This window comes from Lagenorhynchus albirostris, chromosome 9 (genome assembly GCF_949774975.1).
Source record: "Lagenorhynchus albirostris chromosome 9, mLagAlb1.1, whole genome shotgun sequence".
NCBI classification, from domain to species: domain Eukaryota; kingdom Metazoa; phylum Chordata; class Mammalia; order Artiodactyla; family Delphinidae; genus Lagenorhynchus; species Lagenorhynchus albirostris.
This window is the reverse complement of record NC_083103.1, coordinates 96,244,668-96,269,932: the sequence shown is the minus strand read 5'-3', so window position 1 is coordinate 96,269,932 and position 25,265 is coordinate 96,244,668. Positions and strand designations below refer to the sequence as shown.

General features: G+C 36.9%; 1 protein-coding gene across 5 annotated transcripts in view; it reads right to left on the bottom strand.

The window, feature by feature from the left end:
- Positions 1–25,265, bottom strand: part of ARHGEF12 (Rho guanine nucleotide exchange factor 12) — a 140,717-nt gene that overhangs the window by 8,606 nt on the left and 106,846 nt on the right. For all 5 annotated transcript variants that reach the window (XM_060160616.1, XM_060160619.1, XM_060160620.1 and 2 more), the window contains 18 exons: positions 23,059–23,101; positions 22,664–22,769; positions 22,096–22,233; positions 21,572–21,604; positions 21,143–21,257; positions 20,337–20,442; positions 18,660–18,872; positions 13,935–14,067; positions 13,597–13,632; positions 13,075–13,229; positions 11,961–12,107; positions 10,783–10,868; positions 7,491–7,616; positions 5,749–5,863; positions 4,033–4,133; positions 2,099–2,176; positions 903–978; positions 207–374 (listed from right to left, as the gene is read on the bottom strand). In XM_060160616.1, coding sequence (XP_060016599.1) covers positions 207–374; positions 903–978; positions 2,099–2,176; positions 4,033–4,133; positions 5,749–5,863; positions 7,491–7,616; positions 10,783–10,868; positions 11,961–12,107; positions 13,075–13,229; positions 13,597–13,632; positions 13,935–14,067; positions 18,660–18,872; positions 20,337–20,442; positions 21,143–21,257; positions 21,572–21,604; positions 22,096–22,233; positions 22,664–22,769; positions 23,059–23,101 — 1,975 coding nt within the window. The remainder of the gene's footprint in view (positions 1–206; positions 375–902; positions 979–2,098; positions 2,177–4,032; positions 4,134–5,748; positions 5,864–7,490; positions 7,617–10,782; positions 10,869–11,960; positions 12,108–13,074; positions 13,230–13,596; positions 13,633–13,934; positions 14,068–18,659; positions 18,873–20,336; positions 20,443–21,142; positions 21,258–21,571; positions 21,605–22,095; positions 22,234–22,663; positions 22,770–23,058; positions 23,102–25,265) is intronic.

The following is a 25,265-nucleotide window of genomic DNA, read 5'->3' as shown; positions in this document are numbered from 1 at the left end:
ATGCAGAAAATTATTCAGAGAATCTAAGCATCCTCAATAATTTTGGGGTATTCACGTTCTAAGCAGTAAATAAATTTCATTTAATCTGTATAAGAATAGAAAAGGAACAAAACTCTACGCCAGCTGTGCTACTTCAACGACACTGAGTATCTTATGCAATGTTACGATGAACCTGGAGGTTAGCGTCATTCAGCAGACATACTCGCCTGTTGCCACTTGTCGAACCAGCACTGTATTCAACTTGATGACAGGGCTAAATGTGTGTTTGCTATCACCTGTAGATGCCAGAATCTTACTATGACACCTTAACACCAGTCTATCGTCCTGCTTTTGTAACAATACAAGAATATCTTCCAGCAGCAAAGTGTATAGATCTAGAAATAAAAATGTAGGAGAGGTGATCAGTACAGAAATTGAGATGTGTTTTATAAACTTTATAACAATTTGACATCAAAAACTGATTTCCGTTAAATCTAGTAAATTTTAAAAATGTACTTGCTATTGTATTTTTAAATTTCATTTTTTAATAATTCATTTTTAATGTATTACACCAAAGTGTCAGTTTGTGACTGACAAGAGATAAAAAATACTGGTTCTTCACCACAGATAGTTTGAGATACAGTGGTTTAAAGGAAGCTGAGACTCATTAGAATACAAGGATGGAGACAGGACTGAATCATGACAAAATTTTCTGCTTCATCCCTAAATGAGTATTTAACATGCTTCACATATAACAAAATAACATAAGCAGATCTTCTGTAAATGAGTAATAACACAAAGTACCATTGCTAATTGCTGTCACTGAAAAATGTGAACAGCTATCTCTTCTCTTTGGCATAAGGAAAACTTCCTATTCTTTTCCCTTCTCCACTCTCCCCCAAACCAACAGACAGTACACCTACCAATAGTTTTATCTCTATTCACCTTCCAAACCAATGGCCCTTCGTGAATCATCTTCCTTTTTGTTAAATCCAAATTCTGCCAAAATAAAGAGAATTACACACAAATTATTTCCAAGCACTTAGTGAGATGATATTCCATTTAGTCTCCTTTCCAGAAATTCTTACTATAAAAGATACCGTTTACATTCACTATTATTGATATCTGTCAACTATTGAAAATGGAATAAAAATCAGGTTAAAGTAAGCTGCATAAAATTTTCTAGAAAGGAAAAAGCATCTTGCAGAAAAACATTCAGGAGTACTGTCTTCCAAATTTCACTCTAAACAGAGGTAACAGCTAATGAAAATGAAGCTGTAAATATTCAGCTACTAGATTCTCAACCCCTTCCTTATTTTTTCTATGAATAACTATCTAGATGAGGATGATGTATAGCTTATCTGTAAGAAGCCTCTGATCTAGGCTCTCATTCCAAAAAAAGTTCTAAGGAATAGCATTTCACAGAAGTCCAGGCAGTACTGAGGCTTGCTCCAAATATTAATAACTTAATAAGAGAATCATCTTTTAGCATAAGTAGCTCTAGAAAAATCTCATTCTCTGGAAGTTAAGGGGCTCAGCATATTAGCATGCTTTTCGATAAGCTCTTAAAATAAATAAATAAAAGTCTATTTTAACAGCCACCAAATAAATCTGCCAGAACAACCAGTGAAACAGTATAAGAAAGACTTAAATTCCTAAGTGACTCAATACAAAAGCTCCATGTACTAGAAGGGGCAATTAATAAATATTTTACTATCATTCCTGTAATGGTTTCAACTTTTATGCTTTTGAAGAGCTTCATAGAAAAATAATTATCTTCCTTTACTCAAAAATCTGGAAAGTTCCCACAGTAAACAGCCTTACTCTTATTCAAACTACAGAACACAATAAAATTAATTTTAATAATAAGTAATGTTCCTTAGTCTCCTACAAATCCTTGTCACAAAAAGTTAGTTTCACATAAAATATTCCCCTACTGAAAGACTAAAGCAATCCTCACACAGACCAAGACATTTAAAAGGAAGAACAGAACCATAAATACAGACAATCTATGATGCAAGAACTCCTTCAGGTCATGTATGTTCCCACTGAGATGTTAATTACCTTCCAAGTCTTTAGCAAATTTTATGTTTTAAATTATGATTAGACCATCCCTTACCCTGAGCTCTTCAACATTTGGGTACTCTGACAACTTCAGATTGGAGGTATCAAGGCGACGCTGATAATCTTCTAAGCGCTGAAAATGAGACAGGACACAGCTAAGGTTACTGCTTTGGATATCAATGACCTCCCTGTTCCCAGATCAAATGGACACTGTACCTGCATTCTGCTGAACTCTCTGCAATATCAGACACAACCGGCAACTCACTCTTCCTTAAAACACTCCCTTCTTTTGGCTTTGGTGATATTACCCTCTCCTAACTTTCCTCCTACCTCGTTAGCTGTTCTTTTCCAATCTTCTTTTCAAACTCTCTGGCTGCTAACTAGCATATATTTACTTTCTAAATATGTAAATAATGTACATGGCACAAAATTCAGAAGGTAATATAAGGCACACAATAAACAGTAAGTCTCCCTCTAACCCTGTCCTCTTGCCTTCCCAGCTCCAATTTTCCCTAAAGAAGAAACCTCTAATACCCATTTCTTGCATAGCCTATGAGAAAAACTCTAAGAAAAAAGAATACATATGGATGTAAGCACGCTTGGCTCTGTTGCGTGTAGATATAGCTTTTTAAAAAGAAATATATGGTAACATAATACATTCATATGTGTATTACTCATTCAAAAGGTAATGCAATATATTCATATACACATTTCTCTCTCTCTCTCCCTGTGTGTGTGTGTGTGTGTGTGTGTATCAGTCATCAATATCTCTTGGAGCCTGTTCCACATTAGCACATAGAGAGTAGTCTATTTTTCCAGTGGCTGCATGGTATTCAACTCTGTGAATGAACTATAGTTTTTTTAACTACACCTTACTGATGGACATGTATATTAGAATAAATTTCTAGAGAAACAACTGTTACACTAAAGGGTACATTTTTCCCCAAGATTATAAAAATTTCCAAATATACAGAAAAGTCTGAATGTGTATAGTAAACACCCATATACCCACCATCTACATTCCACAACTAACATTTGCTACATTTGTTTTATCATATACCTATCCATCTATTCATCCCTCTATCTATCCATCAATCCAGCTTATATTTTGGATGTGTCTCAAAATGATATAACACACTTTATCTCTAAACATTTTAGCATGCATCTCATTAACAAGAGTTCAATATTTATTGACAGTTCTTTTTTTAAATTAAAATTTACATACAGTGAAATGTACACACTTTAAGTATACCTTTCCACCAGTTTTTACCAATGCATATGCCTGTGTAATCAAGCTCCTATCAAGATATTGACCATCGATCACCTCAGAAGGCTCCCTCATACTTCTTCCTAGCTAATCTCTGTCCCCGGATCCCCAGTGACAACCATTTTTCTGATTTTTTCCACCATAAATTAGTTTAGCCTTAGAAATTCACATAAATAGAATTACATATTTGTACTCTTTTGTGTCTGGTTTCTTTCACTCAGTATAATGTTTGTGAGAGTCATCCATTACTGCTAGTATTACTTTAGTTTATGACTATATTTGCATTTGGTTTATGCTATAAACATTCCTGCACAAGTCTATGGGCACGTATCTTCATTTCTCTTGGGTAAATCACCAGGAAGAGAATTGCTGGATCAAAGAATGGACGTGTGAATACGTACATTTTTAATTTAAGTATAAATTGCCAAATTGTCCTCTGGGGTTTTTATCATTTTACACTCCAAACAATACATTTGGAAGTTCCCGTTTTTCTACAGCCTCACCAACAGAGTGAATGAATGAGCAAACAAGCAGCTAGAGATGCTCAAAAAAGCCAAATACAACTCTGATGTTCTATCCCAAATTGATCCGGACCCACCTACTACATGAATAGTTAACAAATATCCCGCCCTTCAATTATGTAATAACAGATTCCAGGTAACACTAATTTAATATTCTTATTCTCACTGTCATCCTGTGTCTTCTTGCTTTTTCCTTCTTACCTGCTTGTTTTCTGCCTCCTTAACAGCCTGATTTACATAATTTAAGATCTGACGACAGTGATCGGCAGCTTTCTTCACCTTCTCCCTTTCTGTTGGCCATTCTAAATATGGCAAAGAAATCCAAAATGTAAAATGGAGGAAATAAGAAAAGAATGTAAGTATATACATAAATGAGATACCACTTTATTTCAACAGTTATAAAAGCATAGTAAGACCTTGAATATTTTATTTATTTTAACTTTTATTTTTATTTATTTATTTTTTATTTTGGCTGTGTTGGGTCTTCGTTGCTGTGCACGGGCTTTCTCTAGTTGCAGTAAGCGGGGGCTACTCTTCGTTGCAGTGTGTGGGCTTCTCATTGTGGTGGCTTCTCTTGTTGCGGAGCACAGGCCCTAGGCGCATGGGCTTCAGTAGTTGTGGCACATGGGCTCAGTAGTTGTGGCACACGGATTTAGCTGCTCCGTGGCACGTGAGATCTTCCCGGACCAGGGATTGAACCTGTGTCCCCTGCATTGGCAGGTGGATTCTTAACTACTGCACCACCAGGGAAGTCCAAGACCTTGAATATTTTTATACCAGGCTAAAATCCTACAGCAGAATCTCAAGTCAGGTAGTCTTTGGACAGGTAAGACTTCTTATCATAGTACTTTAAGCATCAATACTAACCTTTAAAAAGAAACCAAATCCAAGGAGAGATGCTTTATATCAAGTACCAGGCCCACCCAAAGGAGTGGGTTTCATTCACATTGTAAGCTATATAAATGGGACCCCTTTCCCCCTATCAAAGTGCACAGCCTACATGATTATGGACAGTGGACCCATTAAACATTATATTTTGAATGATAAAACAATTCAAAATAACTCCAAAATATGTTTCTTTGAATTTGGTATTATATTAAAGAAAGAAAATAGTTTACAACATTTGTATCATTAAAAGAAGATGAACTTCACCAAAATGTGTTGAGATTATGTTGGGGTTCTATTTTAGTAAAGAATACCAAAATCAGAATATTCAAAATTACAATCCTCCAAACAATAGTCCAACTATACTGAATAAATATATTAAAGTATAAAAGTTAATGTGTATGAGTATTTTCAAATTCCCAGGCATAAGAAACAGGCGTTTGATTGCATAGAATTAATAATGAGAACTAAGTATAGAGCCTAAAGCTCAACTGAGAAACTCAGATTCACTTCACGTTTCAAAACAGGAGAGTTGGAACGATATGCATTGGTTGGACTTAATGAAAGTATATATGTAGATACAAAACATCTCTGCAAACCAGTATAAGCCTTCTTCAAAGCAAATATGATATATGCTAGAGGAAGTATTGGTAAGCTTTTTTTGTACACTTTATAGGCCATATGGTCTTTGTCCCAACTACTCAGCTCTGCTGCTGTATTACAAAAGTAGTCAGAGACAACATTTCAACAAGTATGATTATGTTCCAATAAAACTTTATTTACAAAAATACATGGTGAGCCAGATTTAACCCGTGATCCAGAGTTTGCTAAACCCTGTGCTAGAGCTATTAACGGAGTACATTAAATCAAACAGCCCAAAGAAGACTGGATTGAATCTTGGTAGAACATCTTGCCGTACTATTTGGAAATTCAACGTCCACACACCAGGATGCTGTGAGAGATTATTCAGCAGAAAATGTGTTTTTGTTGTTGTTGTTCCTAAGCTCTTTAATTTCAGTGAGAATGCTGTACCTGTGTATTTGGCAATATTATCCAATAGAAGAGGGTACTTAGTAAGCCTCTGCATTTGGGTGGGAATGATGTCTTTCAGCTGCAGACGACGACACAGTGGATTACTCTCAGCATCCTAAAATTAAAGTCAAATAAGTGAATTTGTAATTCTTATTAGGACTATGATTACCTAACACATACCACATATTCATCATGTAACTATCTACAGCAACACAGTTCTGGTTATTAAATCAAGACTTAAAACCTGCCAAGACATACCACTGCCACACTACACTTCTGCTTTCTCCTTTAATCACATAACGTTGCCTTTATCACTCAGCCAACGGCTTCTGTGTTATCTATTCAAGCAAAGACTGAGAGCATCCATAATCAACTCTAAGAACTGCTTTCTTGTGAAAAAAGTTTTATCTTCACGTATTAAAAAAATCTAGTTACATTTTTCAACGACTGGCATTCCTACCAAAAGCTAGTCAGTTAATTTGCTGTCTGCCACTCCAAGTAGGCACACACAGCTCACCAGTCTCGATATATCAGCTCAACTGTACTAGGGTTCTGTAAGCTTTTCAGCGAAGCGCCAGACAGGGAATATTTTAGGCTCTGCACGCCATCCGTCTCTGCCACAACTATTCCACTCTGCTGTTTTAACACAGAGCAGCCACAGACAATACACAGAGGAATGAACTTGGCTGTGTGTAGTGAAGAGTTCTAAGATGGCCTCCAAGATGCTCACTTTCTGGTGTACACACCATATAATCCCCCCCACCCTTGAGTGTGGACAGAACCTATGAATCTGATGGGTGACAATCACTCCTGTGATTAGGTGACTATCAGTTAACTCTGAGTCAATCAAAAAGGAGACTGTCGTAGGTGAGTCTGACTTAATCAGAGGAGCCTTTAAAAGAAAGCTCTGTCAGAGAGACATATTCCTACTGGCCTGGAAGAAAAGGACACATCCATCTTGTAAACTGCCTACAAGGGCCACGTAGCAAAGAGATGTGGGCATTCGCTAGGAGCCGAGAGCAGTTCCTAGTCAAACAGCAAGAAGACAGGGCTCCCGGTTATAGTTAAAAGGAAATGAATTCTGCTGACAACCAGTGTAAGCTTAGAAGAGTGGCAGATGAGAATTGCAGCTGCAGGTGATACCTCGATTTCAGCCTGGTGAAAGCATGAAGAAAGGACACAGATAAACTATATCTGTACTCCTAAACTGTAAAAGCTGTGACATAATACACTTGCATTAAGTTGCTACATTTGTGGTAATTTGTTATACAGCAATAAAAATATCAACTGTGTAAATACAGCTTTGTAAACTTCATTTACAAAAACAGGGAAGAGGCTGGATATGGCTGGTGGGCTATAGTTTACTGACCCTTGGTCTACACCAATATATGCCTTAGCAAGCACGACTTGCTTGTTACGCTCTTCCCTGGGCTTGATATAAGGCCATTCTGATGTTTTGACGGTATTATTTTAATAGTGTACATGGGCCATTTCCTGACAGTATCTCCATGGCAATGTGGACTTCTATGTCAAGTATTGTAATCCTGCCATATATTCTTTATAATTCACCATTCCAGTATCATCTTTATATTTTCCAGTAATTTAAGAGAAAATGTATGGCTTTAAAAACGTAAACACAGACATAATCCTTGTAAAAAATTTAGTCGTAGGATTCCCCTAGTTTGTTCTGTAATTGATAAAAAATGGCATTTCTTTTTTCTTACATGACTCACTCAACTCACTTGCACAAAAGTCTGGAATCGAGAATCCTTTTTCTGACGAGACTTGATCATTTCCAGGGCAAAGGGTTGGTTACTGCAAAAGGTAGCAGCAGCATGTTTCAACTTTTCCTCCCCGGGTCCACTGAACTGTGCCAAGAACGCAAAGAACACAATAGAGAATGGGATACTGAGTCTATATGAGGCCAGGCAAAATGAGAGACAGCCACAATCCTTCCAATATTCCAATAAGTATCCTCAAGTGACAAGAAACAGAAATCTACACATTTTATGTGGATTATCAATGATTCTCCATTAAAAAGGGTGTGACCCTGACATATTCAGACCTTTCCTGATCATCGTCCAATGTTTTCTTGCTTGTAGCCTCTACCATAACTTACTACTTTTTCAGTCTATTCCACTTCTAAATCAGATAGAAATGTTGATACTTGGGGGACTATGAGACACAAAATGCTTAAAGACTGGGATTAAATTTGATTTTCTTAGAATGTGACACCTTCACAAAAATTACTGTCTTACTGCTCTAGGAAGAAAATCCTTGGGATTCTAAGCTTACTTTCTTACTGTGAAATCCGGGGCAGGTCATAACTTTTCTGGGTCACAACAAAATTAAATCACTGCTGCTTCACCCATGTAGAAGGTAGGGATCCATCCCTTGAATTTCTCTTGGGGAAGATTCATGAGCCTATGGCCCTCTTTTACTAAAAATTATACTTTTTACTGATATTTTTCATTTGTAAATTTAAGTTTGTATATGCCACGATTTTAAGGTTTCTTATAAGACACCTAACAAGTGCTTCACTCATAATAGGTATTCTTATAAGTACAGGTCGAATAAATGATTTTTAAAACCACCTTTATATTTGTAGTAATTGCTTTATGGTTTATAAAGAAGCTTTTCATAAAAATCTCCCATTTAAAGCCATATTTCCAAAAGTTTAGACACGAAGGCATTTTGTAAAAAATCCTTTGGTAGGGCGTTTGTAGTTAAATTCAGAGTATTTTTTCTTCAACTATGACACATACGAAGTGACATTTTAATAGGTTGCTCCAATGTTGTATTCTTATTCTATTATAAATATCACTCAACATATTTAGAGATGAGACTGGCAGCATTTTTGGTATGTTAGTCAATCCAGGTGTCACGCAATTACTAACAGTGGCTGTTTACAAAAGAAAATAACACCCTAGCCGTAAGCAGTTTTACAGTGGTTTTACTAGCAGCATAAGTATATATAAGGTGACCTCAAGGGACCAATATTGGAAAAATATTCTCCAAAACTATTTTTTAAAAAATAGAGTAGGGCTTCCCTGGCGGCGCAGTGGTTGAGAGTCCGCCTGCCGATGCAGGGGACACGGATTTGTGTCCCGGTCCGGGAGGATCCCACATGCCGTGGAGCGGCTGGGCCAGCGAGCCATGGCCGCTGGGCCTGCGCGTCCGGAGCCTGTGCTCCGCAACGGGAGAGGCTGCAGCAGTCAGAGGCCCGTGTACCGCAAAAAAAAAAAAAGAAAAAAAAAATAGAAAAAGAAATAGAGTAAATCTAGACACCTGTTTATGATTTTTGCTTTTAGTATTTCTGGCCAACGCTTTGCCCTAAATTAACCCTTTGTACCTAGCAGCTACTAACCAAATTGGTTAGTCCATTCTGCTTTTCCTCAACATTTTACAGGCATATCACATTGGTCAAGAATACAATTCTTTTTGAATGTTCTAAAATAAATTTGTGGTCCCACTTTTAAGAGGTATCTCCACTTTATTTTACCATGTAGTAGATTTACGCAGTCCAAAGGACTGTGGTAAGAGGACCAATGTACTTCTGGACCTTATTAATGATGAATCTCACTTGACACTTGGTGTTAAACATTATTTTTATTAGATGCAAATTAAACTGCTTAGGAATCAAGATTGATATCGTTAGGTCCATATGACTTACAACTTTTTAATCCAAACTTAACAAGAAAATTGATGCTACGCTATGTCATACTACGAATTTTCTGTTTCAAGTTGAGTAGAGTGCTGCCAAGGCAACAGAACTCAGAGATCAAGAAACAAAATGAGTCCCACCATCACAGAGTAGCCACAGAATGAGCTGGATTTTTCAAGGAAGTTAAGTCTCCTTAATAACAATGATGCCAGCGTGGGCCTAAGGAGAAAATGCTTTGGAAAGTCCAGTAAATCCAAGATGAGACTGGATTATGACTCCCTGATCTTGTTCTACGTGTCAAGTGGCTAATGGCTAAGAAGAGTTCTACTAATAGATTAGGAGATTCTGAGTTACAGTCTCACCATCAATGAAAGGAGTAGGATCAAGATTGTTTTAGTCAACTTTCTAGTGTTCAATCATTGTAAAATTATCAATCATTGTAAAATTACCAAAAAGTTATCATTGTAAAATTACCAAAATCTTGTGACATTTCCTCAGTCTACATATTGAAGTAAATATCTGTCGGCATAGCTAAACAGTTCTTGTTCAACCAGTGTTAAAATTTTGAGAACTCCATCACATATTTTACTATTATTCACAGCCTTAACTATAGTACTTCCTTTAAATGTCTGGATCAAACCCACTTTCCCCTAGGAAGATTTTCTGTATGTTCCAGCTCCGGTCTCCTTGCTATCTATTCCCATAATAACCTGTATTCTCCCCTTTTTGTAACACTAATCACACTTGAAATAACTAACGACTGTTTTTTAATTTTTTTTTTCCCATTGACTATAAGCTCCACTTATAGTGGAGCTTATAGGAGCCATATCTGTTTTGACTGCTACTGCATCCCCAGTACCTAGAACAGTGCTTGGCACGTGAGTATATATTATGGAGTATATACTGATAAAGAGTCAGCTGGAAAGATAAATACAATTTGACAAACAGCTACTAGAGTCTCTGAACTCTTTCCTGGTACATAAGATTAAGCAATTTTCACCCTTCTACTTTTGTGATGGTAGTTTTGGATCTGCAATTGTCTAATGTTTTACAGTACAATTCTGAGATTTTGACAACAGAAGACAGTTAAAATTCTACATCGGTTAAATTATTTTTTTATCAATACCCATGTTACTCTACATTCTTTTAAACACAAAGAACTAGTATCTTTAATTTGATGAGAAAAGAGCATGTAGTTGATTGGGCACTTATTAGAAGAATAAGTAAGAATACACAGTTGGACCCCTTTTCATCTTTACATTAGCTTTGCAAAATGGAGGAGTTTGCATACTTGGGAAGGTTAGCAACTTAACCTTGAATCTGATCAAGTGTCTATGAAAATTTTTAAATTAAATAGCAGATCTCCTTACCCAAGTCAGCAAATCTTCCCCAATCTGATCAATAACAGATGTCTCATTCCTCTTTCGAACAGCCTTCATTTGCTCATTCAACCCAACTAAGGGAGAAAAAAAACAATGAAAAAAATTAAGCATACATTCATTTCAGGCTGAGATACTGGTAATACCACGAACCTAAATTTTCAAAAAAAAAAAAGATTTTCAGAGTAGCATATAGCTGCTTCTGATGGCCTTAAATATAAATCTGGACCCAATTCCTATAAACCTAAATGTTTTGAGTTCTATCTGAAAAACAGTTGCCAAAGCATAAAACAATGTGGAAACTAGCACATTATACACAGTTAGATGCATCAAATACGCATTTAACCTCAAGACTCCATCTATAACCAACCATGTTCATAAAAAACAAAGTTCAATTGTATAGGTGACTCCGTCCACTGTTCCTCTCAAAATGTGTGTGTTCCCAGGCAATGGACATCATCATGCTTGAATGTGTCCGTGCACACTGGTGAGACCTAGGATCACCCACAAAGGGGCAAAAAGCAACCATTTGGTGGGAGGGTGTTGGTAGGTGGTGATGGCATCCTTGATGAAAGATAGACTGAAAACTAAGGGTCCTGGAGAAACAGTGACTTAAAAAGAGAGGAACTGGTACCACTGCCTACAAAAGTCCAAGATAACTACAACCAGGGAAAGCCAGCAAGACAGATTCTTTATGTATTCACTCAAGCAGTCCAAGCAACAAAACAATAAAATAATTTAATTCCTGAAAATATTCCCACCATGGGATTATATGCTGTATATTACTACTTACAAAATATATTTATACATATATTATTATATAGAATACATTTTTAAAAACATATATATTGTAATCAATAGGGTATTTCCAAGGGTAATTTTAACTATTCATGTTTTTCATCTCAGGCATGGACTTTAGGCCCTAAGTCCTGTGTTAACACTTTGTATAAAAAAGGCTGATGGGGGCGTGGGGTGGGGGTAAAGGGTTGGGGAGAAATTAAAAGATCCAATCATTTCTTTATGTTATGCTCACATTTAATTATATAATTTCAGGAAAGCTAACACGTGGATACATTTATAAGATTTTACTGTTATGGTCCCTTTACATACTCACAGTCTTTTATCTATTGGAAATGATAGGGGAAAAGATCAGAGTCAATTTTTCTTACTGTGAAGTTGAAGAATATCTTCTAAGTTTGAAAAAATTTTCCGTAGTTCTGAAGGTGACAGAATTCCTTCTCTGGAAACTCGCTGATAGAACACTTGATCTAGAACCTTCAATGTTCGAACATGAGCTCTTTCAGTGTAGAACAATTCTAAGCAGGAAAAAAAGGAAATATAAAATGTTACCTTACTTAGAATGGGATCAAACATAGGCTTTAGCTGAAATTAAGTAGCAAATGAGTTATATAATAATTATTTGTAGTTTTGAAAGGATATAGTATCTCTGAAGTCACTTCTTGATTACATTAAACTCTCCTACAGAGCTATAAATACTGGCAAATGAAAAATATCATCAAAACTATTTTGTACTTAAAACTTAACAACGTACTCCAAAATCCATTGGCTGGGAGCACCAATCACAACTACAGCATTAGAAAACTGTAAGCCCAAATAGCATACGGACCTTGAATTGAACCCTCTTCAGAAATAACAGCACTGTGGTACCTAATTTGCCTATAAACTCTTATTTCTGAGGCCAGACTTTATAATCTCACTATGTCTCAATGCTGCTAGAGACAGGAAGGATATTTATTCAAATCACAGCCTAAAGACAGTAGCAGGTACAGCTTCCATGTCATCTCTCTGTCACATATATGCTAGGATAAAATAAAGAACATGCACGAGGATAAAGGAAGACCTAGATTCTAGTTTTCTTGCAGTCACTTATCAGCTGTATGATCTTGACTAATTCAACCACTCATCCTGAGCCTTAGCTTCCTCATTTACAATCTATGCATAAAAATAACTTAGCCTGAAAGTAAAGTGATGGGACAAATGTCTCAATGATTTTTCAAGTTTAAGATCTATAATGCTAAGAATTTTAAATAACCTGAATGCTAAATGCATTTTCCTTTTAAATTATCAATAAGAATCATACAATCATTTGCATTTTTAAGTTGGAAAGTTCAAGGATCATCGATCTATTAGTTTAATTTCCTCTCTGTTCAAAACAAAAGGCTAGCAGACACTTCGAAGCAAACTCCAAGGCTCAGGGGTTGGTTTAACTCTAATAAAACTCAATATATGTGAATAACAACAACAAAAGCTAATTAAACTCACCATTAATTACTTCCTGTCTTTTGATCTCACAAGGCTTTAGTGCCAATAACACTTCTCGACTAACGAGCTGTTGCCAGTTGGGTGGATCTGTCTCTAAGTCATTTTCAAACTGTTCATCCTCACTTTGACTTTCTCCAAAAGCTATGCTGTCAAACCTAATGAAGAAAAAATAATGGATTCTATTTGAGGATATCACATGGACAATAGCACAAGTCTTTACACTACAGTAAATCAGTCATATTTCTGAAGTACTGCTTTGCACAGAGCCTGAAACATCATCCTCTCTTACAAAACAGCTTACATGTGTTATAAATACATCATCGACTCCTACAAAACAGCTTACGTGTGTTATCAATACCTCTATAAATATCTTTTAAATAATTGTGTTTATTAAGAAATTTCTTTTATACTATCTAACAGATTTGTGTACAGGGTTTCTTTTCCTTTAAAACTAGGACTTTGGGGAGAAAAGATATATTTCTTAAAATATGCCCTATTGAAAGCTACTTTAGGAATACTTACTTTCGAAAGGGCTTTGGTGTCCCATGTTCAGTCACCCTAAAATGATGGAGAACAGAGAGTCAACACAAAAACAAAACAGAAATCAAGAAATTTATGACAAAGATACTCAAAATTGTGTTAAACTACAGTGGCTGATAAATAATTCTGGATATTGCAATGACTTAGTATCAAATAAATTAAAAAACATTTCAGTACCTATCTAGTATTTACTACCAGTAAGTTCTACTTCTTCCCCCAAAAAACACATGGGGGGAAAAATGCTACGGAGTGTAGGCATACTATACAGTGAAAAGCTTTTAAGCAATGTCCTAAACGCCCCTAAGATATCACTGAATTACCTTTCCACTTCCCATTCCTCCTCCTGCACTTGGTCTAATGGAGGAGGTGGGAAGTCAAAGATGGTACTGGGAGTACGAGGTGTGCCATCTAAGGAGTCTCCAGATGCTGGCGTTTCTCCAACTTGCTTTGATCCTGAAAAGACACAAGTCAGACATTCAGGTGGTGTTACTAAAGACAATGATTAAAAAAAAAAAAAAAAGAATTAGTAACCCAGAAAGTTTCCACCTCACCCATAGCCAAATTCTTCCTTAAACAATTGCAGGTTAGCTAGAAACAAAATTCTAATATAAAAATCTTAAATGCACTAAAAGATAAACAGGAAAATCATTTGTAAGCAGGTTTTAAAAAATCAACATAAGATATGGCAACAACTCAGAAGGGCGTATGATAAGGAGACACATTCTCTTACTTTATCCTTTTTTACCCCCAGTGCCAATCTTTTTCATTCAAATTTTAGTTATTATGGGGGTCCACCTCCAAATAATAACCTCATAGTTCTTTTTCTTGATTTATTATATTTAGGAAGTATCTATCTCTTCTTCCTCCGAGGATTTTGCTCACTTATACGCCCCATCTTCACTTCCCTCCCCTTTTTCTTCCCACTGTTTAATAACTATATTATTATTCCTAGTTGGCTTATTTGTTATTCCCTAAGCTTAAATGATAGAATTATATATATATCTTTTTTCCAACAAGGTGTTAGTATCTTAATTCTCCTCTATGTCAAATTAGGTATTTAGTGTCCATAACCTTCTCTTTAATTATATTTCTTTCCTTTACAACTAAATATTCTGTGCTTTGCCTATTAGGTTGATTCTAAAAGTCTGAAAACAAATAGTGTGCTTACATTATTATGACCATACACATATTGTAATACAACATATATATACATATTATTCATGCCAGGTTAAGAGGCATGTTAGTTAGGATTAGGTTTTCTTTTCTACTGGTCCAATCATACAACTCCTAGGCCACTTGAAATAGAGTATTTATTACATTAAAGTCATATACTCAATCAATTACTTTAAGATTATGCCATTTTTTAATTCTGCTTCATGTTCAAGTCATGACAACTTTCTTGAACAATTCTGTTCTTCTTAGCATTTCTAAATGCCTTTCTTTTATTGCTGTCAAAGTAATATAATTTTACCAAGTCACAAACTTTTTCATCTGTTACTATAAACTGCTTAAAATCTCCTTTTCTCTTATCCCCTAGGTTCTTCTTGTGTTCCAATCTGGAACAGCTGTTCCCTTGGCCTGTGACACAACTATCATCCTAGAACTGCCCTTCACCACTTTCCTGGGTTGTTTCCACTGTTTCCTGGACCCCATGAGATTTTCTTTCTTAATTTTTCTCTCATTTTGCTGGAGTGCGTATCTTAAATTATTTTCAAGGAAAGGGTGCATTTCAGTTAAACTCTGAATCCTGGAGTATCTGAAAATGTCTTTATATCTTTCTTCATATTTGATGGATAGTTTGGATGGATATAGAATTCTAAGTTCAATACCATTTTCCTTCAGCAAGTTGAAGGCATGGCTCCTTTGTATTCTAGCACCTAATGTTCTGAGAAATGTGACAGCATAATCTCCACTTTCTTTCCCTTGAAAGCTTTCAGGATTCTTTTTCTTTATCTCTGATGCACTGACATTTCCAAAGCTACTCTAGGCATGGGTCTTTTTTTAAAACATTATTACTCATTGTAGTTGGTTCCGGGTGAGCCCTTTCTGTTTGAAAGACGTGTATTCTTTTTCAGCGCTGGGAAGCCCTCTTCTGTCATTTCTCTAACTGCCTCTCCTCCAGTTCCTCTGCTGATGTTTTGTGAATCTCCGTGGTGGCTCTCTACATAATTCTTGCCTCTCCAATTTCTATCTCTTGACGTCTCTGATACAGATTCTGAAATATTTCCTTGACTTTATTTTTAGGGACTTCTTTTTTCCTTCTTATTTAATTATTAGCAGCTGTGGTGGTCTGAAAATACATCCACAAATTCTTTGCTACTCCTCCCTTCAGCAGTGGCACCTAATTTTTCTCTCCTTGAATGTGGGCTGGATTTAGTGACTTGCTTCTAACTTGCTGAAATAAGGGGGTATATCCATACAGACTAAGTCATACAGAAAAACACTGGGATTTCTTTCTCGCTCTCCTTTGGATCACTCTGGGAAAGTCAGCTACCACGTCAGGGAACACTCAAGCAGTTCCATGGAGAAGCCCACGTGGTGCGGAGCCGAGGCCCCCAGCAAGGAGCTAAGCCTTCCTGCCACCAGCCACCTGCGGAAGCACGGAAGAGGCCTCCTGGCCCCACTAAGCTTTCAGATGGCTGGTTGACATCCTGACTATAGCTTTATGAGAGACTCCAAGCCAGAACTGCCCAGCTAAGCTGCTCTTGAGTTCCTTACCCACCAAAAATGTGAAGTAGTAAATATTTTTTGTATTAAGCCATTAAACTTTGGGGTAATTTATCACAAAGCAATTAATAACTAATAAAACAGTGATTATATGTAATAGTTACATTAAAACATTTTGGTCTCTGCTCCCTTTTTATAACATCCTATTCTTGCTTTAGATATAATAACCTCTTCAATTCTTCAAGAATACTATCTAATTTAGAGGTATTTTTATAAGTTCTTACTTATTGCCTAAATTATTTTCTGCTAGTGGCAGTTTCTGTGTTTATTTTGTATTTTCTTTTTTATGCCACTAATATGTTTGGCATTATGTATTATCTTAGGTCTGGACTCTAATAACTTTTGCCAACAGTAAGTAATGCTGTTCATATGTAAGAATAAAAGACTGGGCAGCTGACTTGGCTTTCCGTTCTGCTATGTGGAAGTAGGGCCATTTCAGCCGGAAGCTCCTCAGAGCAGGGTAAGCCCCTGGCATGCCTATTGTCATACTCCAGGTCCCCTAAAGTGAGCTCCAGGGCACTAATACCATGGAGGACTTAACTCCTTATACAATTCACTCAACTTGTATAACAAAGAGCATATTCATTTTCTTCCGATACAGGAATGACAGACTGCTTATATTCTACAATGTAAGGATCAGAAGCTGCTGACATAACTGTTTTGATTACAGACCTTCAATTAATTCATCATTTTCAGCTTTACTTCTTACTCATGTACTCCGTAACTTATGCCAACTCTGAGCCCAAAGTCTCTCCTGGGTTCTAATTGACAGACTGGCTCCCACCTTGGACTCCTTAAACGAACTACAGGCTCCGACTTCCTTTATGTTGTTTTATCCATCAAACCACTCTTGCCCACTTTCAATCTCCCCAAAATTTGTTGAAATCTCTTACTGAATGATAATATCTTTTCTTCCTCTACTTCTTTTCTCTTTATGATTTTTGTTTATTCATTACCTACCATGCTTTTATTTCAATGAGACATGAGAGCCATGAATTAATGCATTACTCAATCCTACATCTTCAGAATTCCATATAAGACAGAACCTCCACACTTCTCTACAAATGTCACCCCTACTTCTTTGTCTTAAGTAAAAACTTTCGTATCCCATGGAAGGTAACCTCTTCTGCTACAGCCCTCTCAAACAGAGACTGATGTTTCAGTCATACACTGTGTACTGCAGGGTGGAGATGAGATAGAGACCCTTCTTTTTCCTCAGTACTACTTTTAGACTATTATCTTACCTTCTTATAAAAATCCCTTGCTCTACTGAGGCTCTCACTCTCTGAATAATATCACATGTTCTCCCCCCACCAACAACCATCCAGCAACACTGAACCTTTGGCTGCTGGCTCACAGTTTTCCTCTCTGTGCTATTACCATATGCAGTGATCTCCAAGTCTGTGGTATAAAGGTATTCAAACCCTTGGTTCCTTGTTCCTTACCCTCTTCATCTATAGTAACCCCCTCTTTGCCACCTTGGTGACCACTCCCACAGATTTATCCTTGATCTTGTCATACCAGAAATTGAACTGCTTCCAAAATCACCAATATAGAGAGGCATTTCCTTCTCCAAATAAAACCACCTAATTCTTCCAGATCACTTGCTTCAGAAACCCATTATAACAAGTATGAAGAAATATGGTAATAAGCTCTTTCCTCAATTATCTACAATTACTTCCTATCTTTCTTTACTTTTCAAATCCCCTTGCCCTTCTCACTAAATCCTAACTCTCAGCTAATAACCTTGCCCTTCACATACACCCCACATATCATCACTTCTCTCCTTCTCAAAACTTTGTTCTATTGGATACATAGTCCAGCTCCCGCATTTTCAACCTCTTCCTCTCAACTGGCTTCCCCTTAGCATTAAAAAACAAAAAACAAAAAACCACCCTGGTAATCTTAGATTTTTTAAAAAGTCTTCTTTAGATGCACCCCGCTCCCCGCATACACACATCTGCCTCTAACTTCTGACCAGTCCTCTCAACACTCCCCACGATTTGAAGTTTTTATTTGTATGACTTATCTTCCCAGAAGACTAAGCTGCATGGGGCAAGAATCTACATATTACTCTGTATGATAACATCTGGCACAGAGCTAATGCCTGACAGAGGAGTCCGTAATAAATATTTTTTGGATGGATAAGAACTCAAAATTACCATTCAGCACAGATTTGTCACTGGTTATATAATATTAAAATATTAAAACTAAAACTGGGATTCTGTCTTGATTTAAATCATCTGCCACTCTATTTCTTAGTATAGTTGTTTTAAAATCCTGATACTTAGCTAAGTTGAACTACAGCATTAGCTCACCCATATCATTCTCTTTCCCTCCTTCCTGGGAAAGAGTGGCCCCTGAAACCATGGAGGACATGGAATTGGCTGGCAGGTATCCCATGTCTGCTCCTTCACTTGTTAATCCACTCTGGCGCAACTTAGCAGAGTCCTGAGGTTCAGGACTCACAGATGAGGGTGTGGATATGTGCTTAGGGTGGCGCTGCTTCTGTAGTTCCATGGCTCTGCCAACTGAACAGAAAGCAATAGTTAATAATTCATGCTGCAAAACAGCTTAAAAAAAAAAAGATGATGAAAAGAATCTAGAAAAATGTCTGGAACATGGTGGGCCCTAGAAAAATATAACGTGAATTATTATACAGTGAGGGATAGATAGATAAACAGATCGATAGAAAGAAGGGAGGGAAGGGAAAGAAAGGAAGATAGAAAGAGAAGGAAGGAAGGAGGTAGGAAAGAGAGAGCAAGAGAGAGAGAGAAAAAAAGAGAGAAAAGAAAGAGAGAGAGAGAAAGAGAGAAAGGCAGGAGAAGGTGAAGGAGGATGAAGAGAAAAGGGTGGGAGATGGTAGAAGATGAGGCGGGTGAGAAGAGGCAGGAGAAGAAGGGGCATGAGAAGAGGAGCTGAGGAGAGCAACAGTGGGTGGGGATGCCGAGGGCCGGAGATGGACACGTACGAAGCTGTATTCATTTGTAAGAGAGAAGATGAAGCCTTTTAGCTCTGTGAGCTCTTAGCAAGCCCCTAGCTTCTCGCTAACACTCACAACTTCATCATCACGACATGCCTCAGAGACCATGCAGAATAATCCTTATGCTGCCCATTACCACTGTTCACATCAGTCACCATGAGAAGCTAAAGACTCTCAGCTCATCGTCCACCATAACCTGGCACATCCCCACACAGCTTTGTACATCTCTAATCCTAAAATTTTTCCTTCCCCAATTCCTACAATTCCTCTTCTGTATCCCTTGGAACTCATGGTCAGCATCTGTGAAATGCTCTGTTCTCCTCAACCTCTTCTCTAAAAATTTCCTTCATCTTCTCAGTGTTTCTCAGCAAGGGGCACCACTGACATTTTGAGTGAGAGTTCCTCATTGTGTGGGACATTCAGGTTCACTGTATCACAATACCCCCCCCAACTCCAGCCCATGCCAATATTTTCAAATGTGGTACCTGTCACCTTGAAGACCACTATATGAGCTAATTTCTCTCCCCACAGCAGCTCGCCCACCCCTACTTCTCCTGCAGCCCTCTCTAGGAGACTGCCTCTCCAATAGGCCTGAGGGTGGAGGGACATCAGGAAATAAAACACAATGAAGAGGTGGAAAAACTGCAGAAGTATGGAGTAAGTGAGTAATGTGTGTATAAAGAGGTAAAACAAAGTATGGTGGAGAAATCCATGCACATCTTGTTTTATAAATTTCACAATCAGAATTTGAATGCAAACAAAATCAGAACAGGTAAGTAAATTATGTTATGGACAACTAATGGAATACTCTACTGACATTAAATAAGATGTTTATGACAACTGTGAAGTCACATGGGGCTTTAGTTCAGAAATCACATTGAACAGAAACAACGGAAGTTCAGTGGCAACACTTCTAGAACACCTTTTTCCAGCAACCCATTCTAGCTAAATGAGCCTAAATGTAAAGACGGCATGGAATGGTGGGAATGCAGCATTTTAAACTTCAACCTACTTGCACTGTTGTCATGACGGCTCGGTCTCCTTGGGGGTCCCAAGATGCTGGGGAATCCTCTTCGCTTCCCTTTTTCTTCGCCTTCCCTATCTTTCTTCATACTTTGCTAGAGTTGAGGTACAATCAGAAAGATAACAGATGCGTAACAGAGTAGATTTCTTTTGTTGCTTTTAAACAGAAACACGTTCTAATGGTCAGCTGGAAGAAACTGGTTAAATGTAAATGAAAGACACGCACAGGGCACTCATTAGAGGCTGGTACACAGTACTATGTACACACCAAACTCAAGATGCCTTTTCAAACCCTTCAGAACTGACAATTTTGGAAAGTAAAAGGTAGGTTTATAGCACATTTACTGGGAGCCTGTTCTAAGTAATTCACTCATCCGTTGAACAATATTTACTACGCTAATAATGTACGAAGGCACTATGCTAAAAGCTGGGGATACAATGAAGGAGGTCCTTATCTTCACCCAGATTTACAATCTAACAAAAAAGAAACCAAGCCATACAAAATTACGAACACTGACAGGTACCATAAAAGAAAAGTATGAGGCCAGAACAGTTAGGGACAGCTCTCTGTATAAACTACTAGTTTCACTTTTCACACTGCCTAATAAATGAGTTTGTATGGCTGGATTTCTCACTAGATTTTGAGTTTCTTGAGAACAGGGACCACATCTTATTCCTATTGGCATGCCTAGCACTAATTTGCTGAAAAAGTAAATACTAAGAAGAAGGAAAGCACTGCAATCAAATGTAAAGAAGCATGGAGACCTTAACACACTATTATTATTCTAGTCTTACCTTGATTTTTGGAAGGAATCCAATCCGACCTCGCTTGTGCTCCAAATTTCGAGGTTCTTTCACTTTTACTCCCAAATGCTTCATGTACATGAGAATAACATATTGCATTGTTGAACTGAGGGAGAAAGGATTAAGTAAAATAAGACTTCTGGGAAGGGATGGTGGGTAGAATAAAGATACCAAATGACTTCCAAAACCCCAATGCTGAAATTCTTAGAATTCATCAAGTGAAAAATAAGGAGCTATCTATTCACTGTGAATAGTAAAGGATTCTACTCAAGATACTAGAATATTAGTCAAGTAAAATACAGGCCACCAGAGGGAGACAGTCTATATTTTTATGTTAAAAGAAAGAAATCATAATTTAGGGCAGGAGACAAGATAGTTTCTTTTTTCCTTAAAATTCTAGGAAAAAAGTAGTTATATTACCTCTTATCTTCTTCTACAGCCTGAGCAGTCATTCTAAAAATAAAAACATTTAAAAATGAAACATTAAAGTTTAATAAAAGAGTTGTTATTAAACTCAGATAACTGAAACAGCAGAACAGAGCCAAATGCTTTGGGACCCACCCCAAATCTCTGTCACCTGGAATAAAACATCAGAAAAATTCTAATCCCTGAAGGAACCATATGCTTTTCACACTCATGTCATCAACCGTAAATGTCTGATAGCAAGAAACATTTCCAAAGTCTGTGAATTGAATATAAGTATTCAACCTGTTTTTGATCAGTTAGAAATTTTATAGTTACTCATTTTACCAACACCCAGAAAAAGAAATACAAGAACGTCATCAAAAGTATCAGCATAAATGTAAAATTCCAGCTTCTCAAGTATTATGACAGAATAAACAGCTCCACATAGACAACCTGACCCCCCTTCTAAATTTGTTCACTTTAAGCACAATTAGCATCTTAGTAGAGAGGGCCTTTCTACATGTATTTCTGTTACTTACAACACTTCTTCAATTTTGGCAACAATCTGCTCTGCACATGCCCGTTCCTTCTCCAAAGTTACCCGGTCCTTGTCTCTCTCTGCATCAATTTTAGTCAGTTCGCTTTCAGCCAACGTCAGCCCCATGCTACGTTTCTGTCTAAAGGGAATAGGAGAAATTTCCTGAGGTAGCCTAGAGGAAAACTACCTCCCTCTGGAGATGTTTCATCAGAGTTTCCATAGCTGTGAATTTCTAGCAACAGGCAAAATGTCACAGTTTTCTATTTGGGGGCCCATGTCACCTAGGACACTGGAGGAAGAAAATTCTAGAGGCACTCACTCAACAGAGCACATATCCTGAAGGACACACTTAGCACAGAGTACTAATACTAAGCACAATTGCTGACAGCGTAAGGAATGGGGACTGTGCACTCTCAGTACCACGCCAACCTTCTGACTGCAGATGTGCATTCGGCTTTAGTAACAGTGCTAAAGACGATATGCTGAGCCAAGGACTTAATGTATAACCTTTTCCTACTTAAAAAGAAAATTAATTCAGAACAACCATATCAGCTTACCACCAAGCTTACCGAAAATCTTCCAAGTGCCTTTGAACTTCTGGGTGGACTCTTTCTTGCATAGTTTGGATATAGTGGCGATGTAGATCCTCAGGAATAAGCTCGGGTCTTCTTTTTTCTGCATAAATAGAAGAAGTCACCTGATCTAAGGCATATTTTTTGCATTATAACTGGCACTGTTTGGTGCAAACTTAACTTGAAGTAAGACAAAGAGAAGTTCAATGCATTTTATGTATTTCATCTCAGAATTCATCTTTCATTTACCCTTAAATGTATTATAGGCTTTTTTTCTGCTGTGAGTCATATCACCTACTAGTCACCACGTAACAGATAGAAACCTTAGGGAGGAGCTGAACTACGTATCTATAGAGATGCAATTCTCCAGCATATTGGTGCTCCAGACTTACCTAGATCTACTGATATTTCATCAGGAACAGAAACTTTCAGGTGCTAAAACAAAAATGAAAACAAAAAGTGAAATAGTACTAAGAGTTTTTCAGGATGCATATAAGGACTTATACAAAATAAAGAGACACAACTTGAAGATCTATTTTTACAAGAATATTCATGTATAAGCTCATTTTTTGGGTTTCACCCATCTAAATTTCATAGCTCTGGAATGTTCTATTGTTAAACTTGAAAATAAGCCTTTTTCCCAAGGATCATATTATAATGGAAACATCTACACTTGTTTTACTAGATGACTGAATGCTTCTGTGCCTTACTTATTCCTGTTGGCTTTAGTTTTCTAAAATGAATCAATATTGGCTTGGGCTTTCTAGAATCATTGGTTAAGATAATCAGTTATACATCATTTGAATCAATATAGGTAAAACCTCAACTACGTGTATATCATATGAAAAATTTACTCATATATAATGATGATTTTTATTTACTTTTTTGATATACTCACACTACAGACCATGATATTCCCAACCATTTTGCTATGTAAAGCTAAAGAACCCTCACAGTAATAGTCACACTCCCAATGAGAAAGTGTTGGATATCAATGTTGAGGCTCTGGAGTCTTAAATCTCTAGTTCTTTCATGTGTAGCTCTTACTCTTGAACTAAGACGACTGTGTCATAATTTACTTCTTCTTAGCTAGGATTTGTTCACATAATAACTGCAGTTTTTGGTCCCATTACCAGATAATTATCTCCTGTTAATTTGGGAAATATCTTGGAAAAAAATTGTTTTGCATTTGGAGAAAATATATTAACTTCTTCATGGTTACTTTGTATTATACACCTACTTAAGTCATATCCTTTCAGAATTTAAACAATTAACATGAGACCTGAAGTTTTACATTTGAAAATAAGTCACTGCTAAAAATTATGAGATCTCTAATATTTATTTGAAGAACAGTGAAATGGATTTCAAAGCTTTCTCTTTAACTGAAGTTGCCAGAAAGTAGCTCAAATCAACTTTCCTAAAAGTATTTCTAGCACAAATGCAAAAAAGTATATATATGTTCATTTCTGTATGTGGGTATTTATATGAAATAAATATGACCTGTGGCATAAAAGAATAATTAGCAAATTAATCTATCAGGGTTCTTACACTTTCATTTTGATAAACTTATATAGATCACGAGCAGCAAAATATAAAGTTCTGACCTAGCATGGAGCAAGCACTCTTAAGAAATGTGAAATACAAATATACTGTCATTTCTTCATGAAAGAAAGTTATCTTAATAAATATATTGTGTAATATTTTAAACAATGGCAGTGTAATCAGAACCCTACCTAATCCATTCAGTAACTATCTGAGTGACCACTCTGCCAGGATCTATTCAGTGCTGGTGAAATAGCAGTGAACAAACAGAACAAAAATATCTGCCCTGATGGAGCTTACATTTGGGGTAGAAGAGTAGGAATATAGACAAAAAATAAATTAAAAAAGAAAACATAAATTCTATAGACAAAAATAACACGGGCAAGGTGACAGAAAGTCAGGGGAGATGAAATTTTAAGTAAATTGGTCAGGGAATTCAGGCTTCACTGAGAAGGTAACTGTATTCAGCCATGTGTAGGTGTACAGGTAACTTTGCAAAAAATACAAAGAAAATGGGGCAAGTGCTGGAGGAAGAAGTGAAGCCAAAATGTTTCTATGTGAGTTTGTTTTAAGATAAGAGAACTAACCATGTCTGCATGCTAATATGAATGATTCAATAGAAAACAAAAAAACTGATGATGCAGGAGAGAAGAACTGCTAGAATAACTAATCTTTAAGTAGGTATAAGAAAATACACTCAGGATAAACAGGGGAAGAGGTGGCCTTAGATAAAAGCAGAACAATCCCTACATAGCATCAGGAGAGAGGGCAGAGCATATGGTATGATAGAGGTAGGATGATATATCTGGTAGAAGTTATCTTCTGTGTAATTTAAATTTCTCAAAGAAACAGCAAGGTCATCAGTTGAGAAAAGAACAGGAGAGGAAGTGATGGAGAGTTTAAGAGAGAAAAGGTGTGAAACAGTCATCTAAGAGAAATGCAAATATGAAAGAACTAGGGACATGCAGCATGATTCTTCAAGAGGTATTAAGGGCTAACTGTTATTTACCCTATAGCAAGGCTAATAATAAAACATACTAGAGCAGAAGCAAGAAGA